At 36.2% G+C, this 16,622-nt stretch overlaps 1 protein-coding gene across 1 annotated transcript in view; it reads left to right on the plus strand.

Annotated features, from left to right (window-relative positions):
* LOC111142249 (ATPase plasma membrane Ca2+ transporting 1) overlaps positions 1-15,667 on the plus strand; it is a 125,604-nt gene extending 109,937 nt beyond the window's left edge. The window contains exons 17-22 of the mRNA XM_022495296.1: positions 173-386; positions 826-1,037; positions 4,708-4,815; positions 6,762-6,944; positions 7,335-7,421; positions 12,379-15,667. Coding sequence (XP_022351004.1) covers positions 173-386; positions 826-1,037; positions 4,708-4,815; positions 6,762-6,944; positions 7,335-7,421; positions 12,379-12,690 — 1,116 coding nt within the window. The 3' untranslated portion in view covers positions 12,691-15,667. The remainder of the gene's footprint in view (positions 1-172; positions 387-825; positions 1,038-4,707; positions 4,816-6,761; positions 6,945-7,334; positions 7,422-12,378) is intronic.
* Positions 15,668-16,622: the final 955 nt, after the last annotated feature.

The raw sequence follows: 16,622 nt of genomic DNA on the forward strand, positions 1-16,622 counted from the left end.
CGTTTTAAAGTACTTAAACATTTGAATAACTTGAAGCTTAACAATGTAGGTTAATTAATATGAAAATGTTATCCTGTTCTGTTCTTTGAGTTTTTAACTACAGAAGGCTTCCTGAGAATTGTTGAGTCCCTGAATAGTTGTGAATTTCTATTAGGAAACCTATCTTTTCTAGGATTCACCGCTTAAGGCTGTGCAGATGCTGTGGGTAAACCTCATAATGGATACGCTCGCTTCCCTGGCTCTGGCAACTGAACCCCCCACTGAATCTCTCTTGCTTCGGAAGCCTTATGGTAGAAATAAGCCTCTCATCTCACGCACCATGATGAAGAATATTTTGGGTCATGCATTCTATCAACTTGTAGTAGTCTTTACACTCTTATTCGCTGGTAAGAATTCAATGCCTGATAAAGCTTCGGTTGTTTTTGTTCCAAGCTAATACCGTCCCAGATGTTTGAATGTTGCAGATTCTTCAAGAACATAAGTTCTGTTTCTGACCGCCCATGTATCTTTCCTTTCTCCTCTTTGTCAGTGGATGTTGCTTAGGAAAGCACTATGATAGACAGTGGGAGGAAGTAAAAAGAGTCCTGATTTTTTTGTTTGTCCTGGCTCTGCCACTAACTTAAATATCATAGTTTTGGGGTTTCGGCGTCCACATCTATAAAACAATGGAGTTGTCCTAGATGACCCCAGGTTTTTCCAACTTAACCCGTGCTGTTATTCGAGATCAAATAAAGCTCTGGCTAGGTTGTATTATTGAATACTTTTCTTGAAATGTTAAATTGTTTTGTATGATAATTACAAAGTAGTAATTTTTCATTCTTTCAGGAGAAAAGTTTTTTGATATTGATAGTGGAAGAAATGCTCCTTTGCACGCTCCTCCTTCGGAACATTATACTATTGTTTTTAATACCTTTGTGCTGATGCAACTTTTCAATGAAATAAATGCCCGGAAAATTCACGGTGAAAGAAATGTGTTCGAAGGAATCTTTAATAATGCCATCTTCTGCACAATTGTTTTAGGCACTTTTGTGGTACAGGTGGGTAATTGGAAAAGACAGTTTCGAATTTGATGATCATGTAGGAGATATTAGATAAACAGCTTGTTCCCAGAAATTGTTCGCTGCATGTGTGGGGCTTCTATATATTGCCTTAATGACACCTTAAAAGATTTTAAATACCATACGTCGAGTGAAAATATGCTGTATCCTGAAATCCCACGTTGAGCAGAGTATATAAAGCTAATACTATTTTAATTGCACTACTGATTCCGTGGTTGTGATACTTTACACATAAGCTGATACCAATTGTTTATATCATTATCAAAACTCTCATAATTTTAATGTTATTTAAGGCAAATCCTACTATTTACCAGTTTCTAGCCTAGCTAGAGTGATCACTTAATGACTTCAAGCAATTGATAGTAATTGTATCTACGGTTACATTTATTAAATAACAGTACTTGAAATGAATATTCTAAGATTCACGTGATTCTGAATGCTGCTTCCTGAGTTGGTACATGCTAGTTTTTGATTTTGTAATACAGCTGACTCTGGAACAACACGGGATGGGGGACCAACTCCCACCCCCTCCCTGCCCCAGCCTACCCCTGCACAGGTGAAAATCTGAGTATAACTTTTGAACTCCCCCAAGACTCTTAATAGCCTACTCTCGACCAGAAGCCTTACAAATAACATAAAATAGTCAACACATATTTTACATGTCATATATATATCCTTAGAATAATGGAAGCTAGAGAAGAAAATGTTACCAAGAAATCATAAGGAGAAAATACATTTACAGGACTGTACTGTGTTTAGTGAAAAAAATTTATGTATAAATGAACTTGGGCAATTTAAATAGTGTTGTTCAAGAGTTCCCTATACCATCAAAACAAGATTTAAAATTAAACAGTGAGCTTGAAGGAGTCAGACGGTGATGGAGCTTGTTTTGAAATGAAGACTGAAGAATTTTAAAGTTTATTCAGCCATGGCTTATGTACTCTAGGTACCAAAGCCCTAGACTTAATTGTTTCTGTAATAATTGTTTCTGTTTTAGCTTTCAATTTCCATAAACTTTAGGGAAAATGTTGCTTACTTGCAACAAGTATTTTCTGGAAGTATTTTATTCAGGTTTGTAAAAAAGTATCGTTCACGACATGTTAAAATTTAAGCTTTCCTTGCTATAAAGCTGGATTTATTTTATCTTCCTAATATATGAGGACTGCAGAAATTTTAACTGCCTCTCTATCAAGCAAATCTGGTAACTTGGTTCCCAGCAAAGATTGATACACCCAGAACAGTTTAATGGGAGGGTACCATTCATCAGTGCCTCATAAATAAGCCAGTACTACTCAAAAGTACAGTCTGTGGACCAGCTCCTGGTCCGTTCATTACAAGTCCACAGTGAGGTAAGAAGCATGTGTCAGACTATAAATCCGCAGCTTCATTAATCACCCTGTGTTTCAAGGGAGGGTTTTTGTTTCGTTGCTGGAGGTGTGTGTTTGTAAGTAATAGCAGCAGTGATTCTGCTACGCAAACATGCATCGATTTGTACACTAGTGCCTGTTCCTTATCTTCTTATCATGGAGTGGCACTTTGAATAGCACTTTTGTAGCCAGTTTTAGCTGGGTAGGAAAACATGGACCTTGATTACACATATCTTGTTCTGTTTCCTTCTGAAACCGTCTAGCCAGAGTCTTGATTGTAGAGCAGAGGTCCCTGAAGGGCTTCCTATTATAAATTGTATTCAGTTTCATTTCTGTCTCTTTCACTTACTAGCTGATTTTTCTTCTTGCCTTTTTTTTTTGACAGATCATAAAGTACATAATAATCCTGAATTCTTTGTAAATATTTTATCTTCTACTTTCTAGCGATTAACACAGAATCAGTGTTTTCAAAATAACGTTTCACGAAACATTGGTTCCTTCGGTTGCTCTTACATCCTCAGATAAGTATAGGAAATATTGCCTATATTACTACCTGTTGTAGTTTATTAAAGCAATATAACATTATAGTTACAAGTACAAACTTACGAGTCAGTCATGGGGTCAGTTCGTTTCCTCTTAGTAACTGTGTGACTCTCTGACAAGCTGCAGCTTCTTCATCTGTGAAATGGGGACAATATATACATGAGGCCGCATCACAGAATTACTGAAGCATTAAGAGAGACCAGGCACACGGGAAGCTCTGAGCTTACTCCCTGGGAGGGAGATATTCAAATGATGGCTGCTTTTTTTCTTTTTTTTCTTTTTTCTCTTTTCTCTTTTTTAAATTAAAGGCTTTGGGAAATCCTATGGTTAAGAAACTTGTTGAACTCTGTTTAATGCCACTACTTCCAAGTTTTAGAAGGTAGCACCTGATTCAAGGCTCCCTCAGCACTCATTTTGGAAAATGGATCTGTGCACAGTTAAACAGTTCTGTAGTATCCTGTTAATCTGAGGGATATATTAAAGAGTATGTGGAAACTTACTCTCTTGTTCTTAGAAGTAAAGGCCCCAAGTAATTAGGAAGTTTTATTCCTTACAACTCTAAAATAAAAGGTTATTATTTCTTACAAAACTGAATTAGTACAGTCATATCAATCATTGATCATTTGCCCAGCATCTTAATACACCTTTCACATCCTTATTAAGAATACCAAAAGATAAAGTTTAAATTTAAAAAAAAAAAGAAGAAATGGAAAACACTCAAATAAATGTTGAGCTTTTGTGCTTGTTTTCTTGGTTTACCAAGGAAAATTATTTTAGTTTGATATCTCTATTAAAATCCAAGGAAGACTGCCAAATTAGTTATGATTGACTGGGAATCCATTGGTACAAGTGTAGAAATAATCCTGACTTAGAAGAACAGTGGAATTGCCAAATACGTATCACTTGAATTTGAAGTCTAATACAGCTACAAAGATCAGAGTTCGTACCTTAAGAAGTTTTAAAATGTTAATACCAAATTGATTCTCTTTTACTTCAGTATTAGGCAGCTACTCACTGCCATGTCAAAGAGAAGACTGTCAGACTCACAAGAGGGTGAATATTGGCACTTAATTCTTAATATTCCTATGCATGGTCTTAGGTCTTTGAAAGTAAGGAGAGAAGCATAAGCACTGTATTAAGGATTTTATCTATGCCGGTCATTGGACTTCTCTCTTATTTATAAGGGGGAGCAAATTTCTGAGAGTGTACCACCTAAGTAAGCACCGTGTCTCATAGAATTTCGCAAATCACTTGTCCTCTTCTACCATTCCTATTTGTCTGGACATCTAAATGTGAACTAAGAATGAACAGCTGTGTAGGAGGGAAACAAGAAAGATTGACTATCATGTTCACTTTTCATAATATATGGTCTTTTTCCACAAAAGTGCACTGTCTTTTATGGAAAAGCATAAATTATTCAAAGAATTAATACAATACAAGGGAATATAGTTACTTGGATCATATTGGAAACAACGTAAAGTTATTTTCCTGATCAGGAGAATTTTTTTTTTTAACTGAACATTATCATGAAATATACATGCATTTTAAATTTTGAGCAGAGATTTCAATTTATTTTCATTTGTCTTATTTTCAGCTGTGAATATGACAATACACGTCACCATCAGGATAATCATTATTCAGCTTGAGTTTTAAAGGATACAGATTTGGGTAATTTTTGAAGTGTATGAAATGTCAAGTTTAAAAGATTTAAATAAATTTACTCTTGATTATTCCTCCAGATAATAATTGTGCAGTTTGGTGGAAAACCTTTCAGTTGTTCAGAACTTTCAATAGAACAGTGGCTATGGTCAATATTCCTAGGAATGGGAACGTTACTCTGGGGCCAGGTAAAAAGCTCATCATTTTTTGTTCAAACCTATAAAGTGATTTTTTTTCTTTTAAATTTCCAATGTGTATTTTCTTTAATCAATTCTGTTACTTAATTCTAAGTAGTTGCCATTCTGGGTCAAGAAAGGGCATTCAGGGATATGTTTTCTTGTTGTTTTTTTTTTTTTTAATGTAGTATCTGTTCTCATGTTATTATTGCTTTGGTTATGCCTATATAATAAAACACTTCAAATTTCTTACATAGTTTCTTAATTTATTTATTAGAACAAGTTTTACAACAGTTATTAAGAGGATGCATTTTTAACTGCTTAAGATGCTGGTATCTCTGTCTTTTGCTCTATGACCTATTTTTGCATTTTCAGAGAAAATATTTTTACAAAAATATTACGATGTTATACCTGAGACGTTTCATCGTTTTATTATGTAATTTAACCCAAAATATAGCTAAGAAAAAACTCGAGTTTCAGTTCACTTAGAGAATGTTTCCATGAAAAAATAGTGGTATCTGGATAAATGGGCCACAAAATGACATTTTCAGCTCTTTGGATTGATTGGCTGTAACAATATATGTATAAAATACAATGCATAAAAAATAAGAGAGTTCATGTTTGGTATAGGCAACTGACACGAAGGCATGTCATTAGTTTAAAAAGATAAGTGGTGTTGGTGTGTGCAGTGTTCATTTTAAGTCCGTTGCCATTACTATAAAAGTAACTGATCGTCTACTAACATTTTCATAAACGAAAGTTAACATATGTTATGATGTGTACCTGGTGTGAGCTAATGCACTGTCATTCTGCAACTCAGTCTAAGCGAATGTCCAGGTTTTACTGAAACTTAACTCAATCTTTATGTGCCTTACCTTTTTCTTAATTAAGTTTCTAGGTTCTGAGGTTTCTCTTCTTACTCCTATTGCATGACTCATTAATAGAGATCTTCTTTTAAGTATTGGGATCCATACTCGGGCCACCTTTCTTTATTGATTACCATTCTAGTTATTTCATAATGTTCCCTCATAGGCAAAATAGAATCCCACAGCCTCCCAGACCATCTGGCTAATTGCAGGAAGAGGAAGTTCAGTATGACCAACATACCCAACGGGGATCAGCTCCTGGCTTTGGTTGACATTGTCTATTGATTTTACATGTGTCCTGGTAGAAGGAGCACTGATCTTGGTTGTCAGGAGACCTGTTCCACCTCTGTGAAATGAGCTGGTTGGACTAGAAGGTCTTTAAGCAGTTCTGATCCGGACCACGTGCTTGTTTCCTCCTGATAAGCCTGACTTCCTAAAGGAATGGCTATTAACACTCACAATTTAGTACATATTTATTACTATTTTTTGTCCTCTTCGTGTTTCCTGGGGCATCTGTTCCTGTTCGGTGTCATGATCAATCAGTATTAATCCAGTTTTAAAGAGTTTCATTTTGTTTAAAAAAAAAAAAAAAGTGCATTTAATAAACAAAAACTATGTTCAGTTTAACCTTGAAGATTTTGCTGGGGGGGGGATTTTGGTATGTTTTTTCTCATTGAACTCTTTCAGCACTAATGAAAAATAAACTTGTTTTGCATCCAGTTAAGTCCACCTGCCATTTTGGTTTTACTTTAAATAAATTAATGTGAGTTTGAAACTGAATATGTATTTCAGAGCATGTTTGTGCACTTGACTGTCTTGAATGTCTTTCTTAAAATATGAAAGCTGTAATCAGGTTATTTCCACTCAGGAAAACTTCTTACCGTTCCAACTTCAATCTTTTCCGTAGTTAAGAAGAGAACATACTTTGTTGTTGTTGTTCTGTGAAAGAAAGCCTAATGGACAGGATCTCACTGCTTCATGGTGACAGTAGTGGGCCACACTTGCGACTTCTTACGCCTTTTGTATTGCGGTTGGTTGGTTTAATTTCATTCGGTTTTGATTTATTTCTAAGTTCTTTCCCCTGTGTTGTAGCTAATTTCAACAATTCCAACTAGCCGTTTAAAATTCCTAAAAGAAGCTGGTCATGGCACACAGAAGGAAGAAATCCCAGAGGAGGAGCTCGCAGAGGACGTGGAAGAGATTGACCACGCTGAAAGGGAGCTGCGGCGCGGGCAGATCTTGTGGTTCAGAGGTCTGAACAGAATCCAAACGCAGGTATGGGCCTGGTAGAGAGGTAGGAGCCGTGACGGGAGCTGGGGGCCAAGGGCTCTGGGACCTGGGGAGGAGGTTTGAATGTGCTCCTTAACTTCCTTTCTAGCCTTCCCAACCCACAAAACATATTCTTGTGAAAAAAATAATACTGGTGCCTGGAATGAGTGAAAATTTTAACTGATGGTGAAGGAATGTGTCTATATGCCCCCTCAGCTCCTTTTTTCCTAGCTTTTTCCCCCCACTCCATCTCAAAATGCTACTCTTGCGTATTTATCTGCTCTGTAAAAAGTGCCTTTTTCTTTACTTTTTATATGTTGATAGATGGAATGGTCCTTTCTCTTGTTCTCTCTCTCTCTTGCTGAGCAAGCTGTCACAATCTCTGATTCCTTGCAGATGGATGTAGTGAATGCTTTCCAGAGTGGAAGTTCCATTCAGGGAGCTCTAAGGCGGCAACCCTCCATCGCCAGCCAGCATCATGATGTAACAAATATTTCTACCCCTACACATGTAGTGTTTTCCTCTTCTACTGCTTCTACTACTGTGGGGTGTGAGTGTGTGTTCCTAAGTGCATGAAATTAACATTTCCTACTTCACACACCTAACGTTTCTCATTTTCTCCTTAATGTTTGAATTCATCGTTCAGGCTTTTCATAAAGCTTTCTTTTCGTAAAGTGGATTGAGACCTCAAAGTGTTGTCGTTGTTGTTGTTTTATTTCTTAGAGGGTTAGATAGGAGGTGGAACAGTTCAACCAAAGATTAGATAGGAAACCCGTGAGCTTGTCTCTCTGCTAACTCTGATAGTTAATACGGGGAATAAAACTGTAGCTTAGAATTTGTGAAACTACTATAAATTTTTGAGTATATGCCTTTAAACATGTTTGTACTGCATGGTTTCCAAAAGCATGTGATTTGAAACTGATCTGTCCGAACCAAGAAATTACATTTTTAAAGCTAAAAATGAATCTAACATTTTTGACTTTTCATCTTGTTTAGTTGGCAAAGTTAAGTTGGTACCATGAAAAAATGTCAGTATATGGCCAGTTGTTTGCCTTCTTAGCCTAGATTTTGTGGCCATGCTTTGAATTTATTTACTTACTTATTTGTTTTTGAGACGGGGGTCCCTGTGTAAGCTTCAAAATTCTCTGGTTTTTAATGGGTTTTTTTTTTTCATCTATATTATCAGTTTAATTTAAAATTGCATCCTAGATAAGAAATGTTCTATTAAGTTTTCCAAGGAAGTAGAGAAAGTATACCATTGATTGATTCTTAAATCCCATTACATGTCATAATTTCTGTTAATTGACTAGAATAATACATTTTCTTTCAGGTTTTCAGTAAATGGCAAATTCCCCAAAAGCCTTCTAACCTCTTGTCATCCTCACTGTGCATGGTAGATTCTCAGAATATTGGAGGCACTAACGATACAAAGCCCACCCCATCATTCATCCCATCCCCGAAATCCGCTAGAATACTTATGCTTAATCTTGTATTTGGGCATCTGGTCCTCTCCCAGTTAAGGACTAGGAAACATGAGAAAGCTGGAGAGAGGATAAACTGAAGAAGAAAACAATGCTGTTCTAAGGAGGACAGTTTACTCGGTACCTGTTTGTTCGCTGTTAGCATAAGTAATTGTCATTTGTCATTTCTGACAGTGTTGTAAAACAGGCAGAACAGGAACTGTCCCATTTTGCAGGTGGTGAAAACTGACTTGGAAGTTTAAATGACTGGTCCATGGCTAATAAGCAGAGGCAGCATGATGTCGAGCAAAGAATAATCAAGTACTCCTGAGGACAAAACGACTCTGTTCAGCTGGGCAGGATGTTCCGTTTACATACGTGGACAGATAGGAATCTTTCTTTTGAAAATTACCCTGCTTCTGCACCTGACCTAAATGAAATGGTGTATGTAAATTGCCTGGCATCATGCCTAGGACAGCTGATGTCAGTTATATCCCTCCTCCCTGTATCTATGGATCTCACATGGTTCCTGGCTCTTGAGGGCTTATTACCATTCGTTCTTTCATCTCCTACTATTAATTAATGTTTCTGTAGTTGCGATACGTAAACACGTACAGAAGGCCTACCGTATGCCAGAGCTGCGCTAGAAGCCTCAGACTTCCCAGTCTCATAGAGGCAACACGCAGGTAGTTGAGGATTCCTACATGGTAATGAAACATGGAATTTTACAGTAGAGTCCTGAACCCACTTTGGGAAGTCAGGACACAGTACCCAAAGGAAGTAACCCAAGCTGACCTTCGGTAGAAGTTTACCAGTTGAGGAAAGCAGCCCTCAGTGACAGGTACGAAAAGTAAGAAAATGTCCGGTGTTGGCGAGACTGGAGTGGAAAAAGCAGGGATGGGGCTTCTCTGTGGGTCCTGTAAGAAGGATGCAAAACGAGACTTTGTCCTGAAAGACCCCCTCAGAATTTTATTTTTGAAAAATTTCTAAGTGACAGCCAAGTAGAAAGATGAATACCTGAATACCCTTCACCTGGATTTACCACTTAATCGCTTATGACGTCTGCTTTATCTGTCTCTATATATTTCTATTTATATTACTGTATACATGTTTTCTGTACCTTGAAAGTAAGTGACAAATATCCTGACAGTTCCGTCTCTTAATCCTTCATGTACCACCTAAAACTGAGTCTCCTATATAATCATACCGTATTATCACATCCAAGAAATTTAACATTGGTATAATTCTGTTGTGTGCAGTCCCTATGTGGATTTCTCCAGTTGCCCCCAAAATGTCCTCTATTAGAGCAATTTTGATCCTTTTTCTCTGTACGTATGTATGTATGTATGTTTTGACATTGACTTTTTTTGAAGAAACCAGGCCAGTTGTCTCATCCTGCATTATGGATCTCATTGTTTCCTCATGATTAGCTTCCTCTTAGACTTCCTAGACAGTTGTATCTCGTGGGTGCTGTGTATTCATTTTTATTTCAGCAACATCTTGGATAATTGACTCTTCATGTGGAGGTGGTCACATGACCTTAGGTATGCTCTCTTTACTGTATTTCTGTATAATTGTGTTCCAGACTTTACATTAACTGTCAGATCCACCGAAGGCCCCTCCTGACTCAGAATCTGCAGTTTAACAAGATCCCCAGGTGCTTCGCATGCACATTAAAGTGTGACAAGCCCTGGCATGACATTGATACTTGTGCACTAACACGGTTTTAAGTTTGTACATGTATTAACTCACTAATGACTCTCCCGTAACAACCCGGTAAGGTAGGTGCCACTGTTACTTCCCATTTTATAGTTGAGGAAATCGGTTTGTCCAGGGTTCCTCAGCTAGCAGGTAGCAGAGCTGGAGTTCACACTCAGACCTTTAACCTCTGTCTTCCTCGCTTCACCATGCTACACTCTTCATAGAGCTACGTGAGCAAGAAGTAAAGCAGCCTCCAGCAGGCAGGGCTTGGTAAATGCAGGAAGATAGCTTTGAGGAGAGATATTTTAATCAGTTTTAACCAGAACTGAGCATATGTTGTGTTGCAAATGGTAGAATTCCCTTCTTCTTAAGGCTGAACAATATTTCCTTGTACGTAGGGACACCTGGGTATGGCTCGGTCGGTTAAGCATCTGCCTTCAGCTCAGGTTGTGATCCCCAGGGTCCTGAGATCAAGTCCCACATCAGGCTCCATGCTCAGCGGGGAGTCTTCTTCTCCCTCTGTGCTGTACCCCCTGCTTGTGCACTTGCTCGCTCACTCTCTGATAAATAAATTTTTTTTAAAAATTCCTTGTATGTATATATGCCACATTTTCCTTACCTGTTCATCTCTCAGTTGACACTTAACGTTTCCATATCTTGGCTAGTTATAATGCTGCAGGGAATAAAGGAGTGCACGTATCTCTGATTTTATTCCTGTGGATACATTCCCAAAAGTGGGAATCTAAAATAGTGAAACTCCTAGAAATGGAGAGTAGAATGGTGGTTAGGGGTAGAGAGAAATGTGGAAATGTTTATGAAGGGGTACAGAGTTTCAGTTCATGCAAAGACCCGTAAGTTCTAGAGATGTAATGTATCTCATGGTGACTCTAGGTAACAATACTGTACTTAACGTACCTAAAATGTGCTAAGAGGGCAGAATCCTAATTATTCTTACCACATACACACAAATGGTGACAATGTGTGGTGATGGATTATGTTAATTAGCTTGACTGTCATGATAATTTCAATGTGTATATGTATATCAAATCATCAACTTGTACATCTTAGATATATACAATTAAAGAAAAGAAGTGGGCCTAAATAAATGTTACCCTTTTAAAAAAAAATACATTCAAATATCATTTGAAGAAATGTGTTAATTTTTTCATCACCATTGTCTTAGAGATGGTTCCGATGTGATGGTCTTTTTTTCTGGAATACCAGTATTCATGATTTCTCTTAACATTATGATAAATGATGTCTTCATTACTAAACAAGATTCATTAGAATCAATGCAAAAGCAAACACTGTGTTTGAATTGATACTGAGTAGATGCTCAAATGTTTGGATTTTGTCCCTTTTTTTGTTTTGAAAATCTGTATGACACTAGGTTAATAAGACCTAATGTCAGTGTGTACAGCACTGTTTTTGCATTAATTACCCATTAACCTCTCTTCCTCTGTACAGCAAACTTTTGTATGGGGGGCGAGTTGTTGGGCTGTATGTTTAAGGGCAAAAATACCAAAAAACCTTGTGTTTTTGCGAGATTGTTGATAGAACAACAGCAGGGGTTTGGGGCTTTTTGTTTTAAATCTATTCTTCTCAGTGAACTCTAGTATATAAAGTGATTTAAGTTTTAATGTGTTACAGAGAAAAACACTAATGCTTTATAGACAAATGGCATATACTCAAATATTTATAGCTGTTTAATGGCATTTTATAGATACTTATTTGGGTTTTGTCTCTTTATTTTGTAATTAAGGGAATAGCGGGGTAGATGTGAGTTCATTGTGGCATTCAGCTTATATTTGCTTGGCTTTTTCATAGTTGGTGATACCCTAATTCCTAGCATGATGAATAGTAACCCTCTGTGCTTGACTTTGTTTAACTTATTTGAATTGTTTTCAAGACTTACATTTTTTTTTATTTTAAAAATCAGCTAAAGCTTGTGTATGATGAAGTTTCTGTTTCGTTTGTTTTTGTTTTCATAGGGAAAATAGTCCTATAAAATGGCTATTAAATTTTTAGCCAGTGACAATGAGATTTTCTCAGTATTTGAATTCTATAACTCTTAATTCTTAGAGTATGTGGTTTTGTTGTTCTGTAGTGTCCTACTAAAATATTCATTTTTTTTACAGTGTATTGCAAGTTCCACTGCATTACATGCAAATATGATTCACTCATACCTAGCTGTTTGTGGATTCAGACTCATAAATGAACCACTTTTAAATTAAGCGAATAGTATACTGACATCTTTTTGTGTTTTCTGATGTTTACAGATTCGAGTGGTGAATGCATTTCGTAGTTCTTTATATGAAGGGTTAGAAAAACCGGAATCAAGAAGTTCGATTCACAACTTTATGACACATCCTGAGTTTAGGATAGAAGATTCAGAGCCTCATATCCCCCTTATCGATGACACTGATGCCGAAGATGATGCTCCTACAAAACGTAACTCCAGTCCTCCACCCTCTCCCAACAAAAATAACAATGCTGTTGACAGCGGGATTCACCTTACAATAGAAATGAACAAGTCTGCTACCTCTTCATCCCCAGGAAGCCCACTACATAGTTTGGAAACATCGCTCTGATTGTAAGCTGAATGTTAACACACTAGCTGCATTGTAAAGAAACAAATTGAAACTGGGTCTTTTCACATATTGTGATGGACAAGATCGTATTCTTGTCTTTGGACTTCAACAGAAGACACACTTGTACGAATGTAGATTTATTTTTTTAAAAAAAAAAAAAGCAAAGCTTTCTGCCAGACTGAGGGTGCTTTTTGGGGGGTGGGAGAAACGAACTGACAGATAAACAGTAACTCAGCATATGCTGCTGACCTGTGGATCATCAGTAGTACCCAAGAATGGTCCTGACCAGTGTATTAGCAGACCTTTAGTTTATTTCAGTCCTTGATGGGAGAGGGGGAGGAGCACAGCTGGGCGAGCAAGCAAAGAGCCCTGGATCATTGAATTGATACTTTAATTTCTGCTGTTGGCTGTTAATAATTTCGATTATTTATGTTTATAAATGATACAGATCTGTTTACAAGGTTTGTAGATACTTTTTTTGTTCCTGTTCATAGATGGGAAGCTTCCTTATAACTGATGCAGAGAAAAATTAGTCCTTCAAATACTGCTGTATTTTCAGGAAAACAAAAAAAGGGGTGTTTCTATTGAAACTGTACTAAATTTTTGCCTACAATTTACCTTGTTAAATATTGTAGATAAATTGCTAAGACTCATAGCCAAATAGATAACACTAATGCTTTGTTTAAAAAAAAACCAAAAAAAAAAAAAAAAAACCAAAACAAAAAAAAAAAAAAACATGAGCAGTGGTGTTTAATGAAGTTATGGCATCTGTCCTAATTAGTTTCTTAAATACATTTACTACTTAATGGTTTTGAAACAACTGTTTAATTTTTAAAATTTTTGAAAACTTGCTAATAACCTTTGTTCAGAATTTAGTAGACTGTTTAATGTGGGACATCAACTACATAATGAAAGATGCTTGAAATGCTTTTGTTATTTCAGGCAAATCAAATTAAATCAAACTATCAAACTACAAGAGAACCTTAGTCCTTTTTGTTTTTGTCTAAACATGTTAGCTCAGTGATGTCTTGGTGAACTGTGAGTGAACTCTATTGATTTTTCTAATAAATCCTTAGAAACCTTCATACAGCATGAGGGCTGTTGGCATTTTGAAAAAGGTTAACAGGTAGAAGCATACATGTTTTCCTTTTGTTTTTGAAACTTGTTTGTAAACATAAATATGCCCTTTTATTAAATAAATACATGGCAATTTTTTAAAAAGAAAAAAGAAATTTCAGCTTCTTTACTTAATTCTGCATATATGGTGCATCAGTCTGTTCTCTTTATCCACAATTGGAATCAATTTCAAGATGGTAACAGCCCCATGAAATACCACTTTAATTCCCCTGGTGGTAAATCTAATAGAATCACATTAAGAAAATCATTGCAATTTCACTGTGTGACATACTCTTCATAGAATTTGGTTTATCTAAAATAGTCTCATGGTCTAAAAATAATAATAATAATAATGATCACTATCATCTTTGATACATCTATTTTAATTTGTAAGTGGCCAAATAACAAATTAGGTAAGATGAGATTATATGGAAAGGTGGAAACGATCCTAAAATATGTATATTTAGATATAGTAATTCACCATGTGCTTTCGGAATGCCCATCTCTAAGCCAATTGGGTTAAGTCTTTGTTTCTTTCTTTCGTCGAACTTCTCCCCTTTTTTGCCTCTGTCTTTACCTTTTAGGAACTGGCATTGTCTTAGGGCCCAGATTGCACCAGGAATACAGTCCTCAGGCTGACATAAAGTTTATGAGGACTATGACATCTGAGCATGCTGACTGAGCAAAGAAATGTTTAGTTGATGGTGCTTGATATTTTTGGTGGGCGGGGGAAAATCTGTTTCTCTCCATCAGTCCTTTGCAGTAATCCTCTGCAAGTCTTAGAAACACATTGGCTCTGCCAGCAGTTTGTACATTTATTCATCAGGTATCTATAGCAAACCATACTGTAAAAAGAGGTAGCATGATATGCGGGAACGCATACGGGACTAGGAGTCACCGCCTGGCTTCTGGTCTCGGTTTTGCCATTAACGTGCTGCATGACCTTGGGAAAATCATTTACCCGAAATGAGGGTGGTGGACTAGACTATCTTGAAGAACCCTTTCAACTCTAGAAATTGACCCTAGCAACTGGAGAAGCCTACAAGGCATAGGGAATAGAGAAAAGGGAAATGTTTTCAGTTTTCTTTTTTATTTTGGTGATGCTTAAATATGATGTAATTTCCAAAAGATTTAGACGTGCATGTGCTTTGGAGGATTTGTATCGAGCTTTTACAGTATTCATTTTTCCAACTCAAGGCAATGGCTTTTTACACCAACTCTAATCCATAAACGGGTCTTACGACATCCATGAAGTAGTAGCAAGACATGCTTAGTGTGTATTTCTCCCTTTGAGACACTGTAATTTCTACCAGAAATTTCCAGAGCATTATGTAAGTAGAAAAAAATGCAAGCAAGCTGTTAAAGATCTTGGATCCCATTATATAGTATGTATAGCTGAAATCAGCATCTGTAATTCAATCACTTTTTCTCTTTTATCCTCTAACCAAAAAATTGTTTAATTTTGCATCCCAAATGTTTTTAATCTTTGTATATTTTTTAAAAATCCTTTTCTCCTCATCATTGCCTTTTTTGTGGTTGTAAATAGACTTACTTGCACTTTGAAGATGAGTTACTCCTTGTCATCTTACAAATATGTGATATGGTAATTTTCATAACAGATGTCAGTTTTGAACCAAGAAGTGGTGATTTGTTTATAAGAAAAAAAAAACTGGCTTCATTTCTGTGAAATTGCTCTTTGAAAATTTCTTTTTACACGTGTAAGCCAACTGAGATACCGTGATGGTGTTGATTTCTTTCGATGATGCTTACCATCTATTTTAGCCACTGAGCCTTTTATTATTTGTCTATTTGTAAAGTTTATTTGTCTTAACTCATTTAATAAATATACTGTTTATCTGTTTCTGAATGGGGACTGAACTTTTTGAATATTGAAACTGATCAGAACATCATATTTTGGAATTACTTTTTTCTACTTGAAATTTTAAAAATCAGGTGGATGACAATTCTATAATGTACTTGAAATGTTATGGCTGTATTATAGTGAATCCTAATATGCATGATCTTGCCCGTAGACCTAAAGTGGTTATATTGTCCTCACTTTCTTACCCATAGTCTTTGATCTGTACAGCAACCCTAGATCATTTCTACAGTCTTATGAGCATGTAATGTTTTGGTCTTAGAAAAGATTCATTTTTCACAATAACTGTTAGAGCTTCTTTTTTTTTTTTTTCCTTCATTAAATGATCCAGACCTGTCAATAGCAATTATCTGAACTCTGTGGTAACAAAATTAATCAAATTACCCTTAGTTGGTTTTTATAATAAATTATTAACATAAATTAGCAACTTTGTTGAAATACTGACTGAATTTAAGTGACTATGAATACCATATTTTTCCACTTAGCAAAAATTATTAGTAAATTATCAAGTCTGTGTAAGTACCACATATATGACATGAGAGATGTTTTCCATTTTATCAAGTGGAGTTTATATATGTATTATGTATTAGGATTAAATTTTGAATGAAGCTCCCTTTGTAAAATTAACTGCATAAGAGTTTCTGTAAGACTTTGCTTGTTGCCATTTTTCCTTCCCCATGTGTTTAGAGAACTGTCCTATCACAGCTGCTGCTTTCTTCCAACCTCTACCACCGTCCAGACTGTTTCCCAAACCCTGTATCAGCCTTTATGTTTTCAAAACACGGTGTTGCCTCCATATACCAAAAATAAAAAAGATTCTTTTATTAGCATAATTAATGCCACCTAACTAAAAGTAATCTTTGAAACATTCTTGAAAAATAATCTTTCTTATAAAGAATAATCATTTTAATAATGCCATAAAGAGTGTTTCATGCAG

This window comes from Enhydra lutris, unplaced genomic scaffold (assembly GCF_002288905.1).
Source record: "Enhydra lutris kenyoni isolate GAN:26980312 unplaced genomic scaffold, ASM228890v2 scaffoldscaffold7, whole genome shotgun sequence".
NCBI classification, from domain to species: domain Eukaryota; kingdom Metazoa; phylum Chordata; class Mammalia; order Carnivora; family Mustelidae; genus Enhydra; species Enhydra lutris.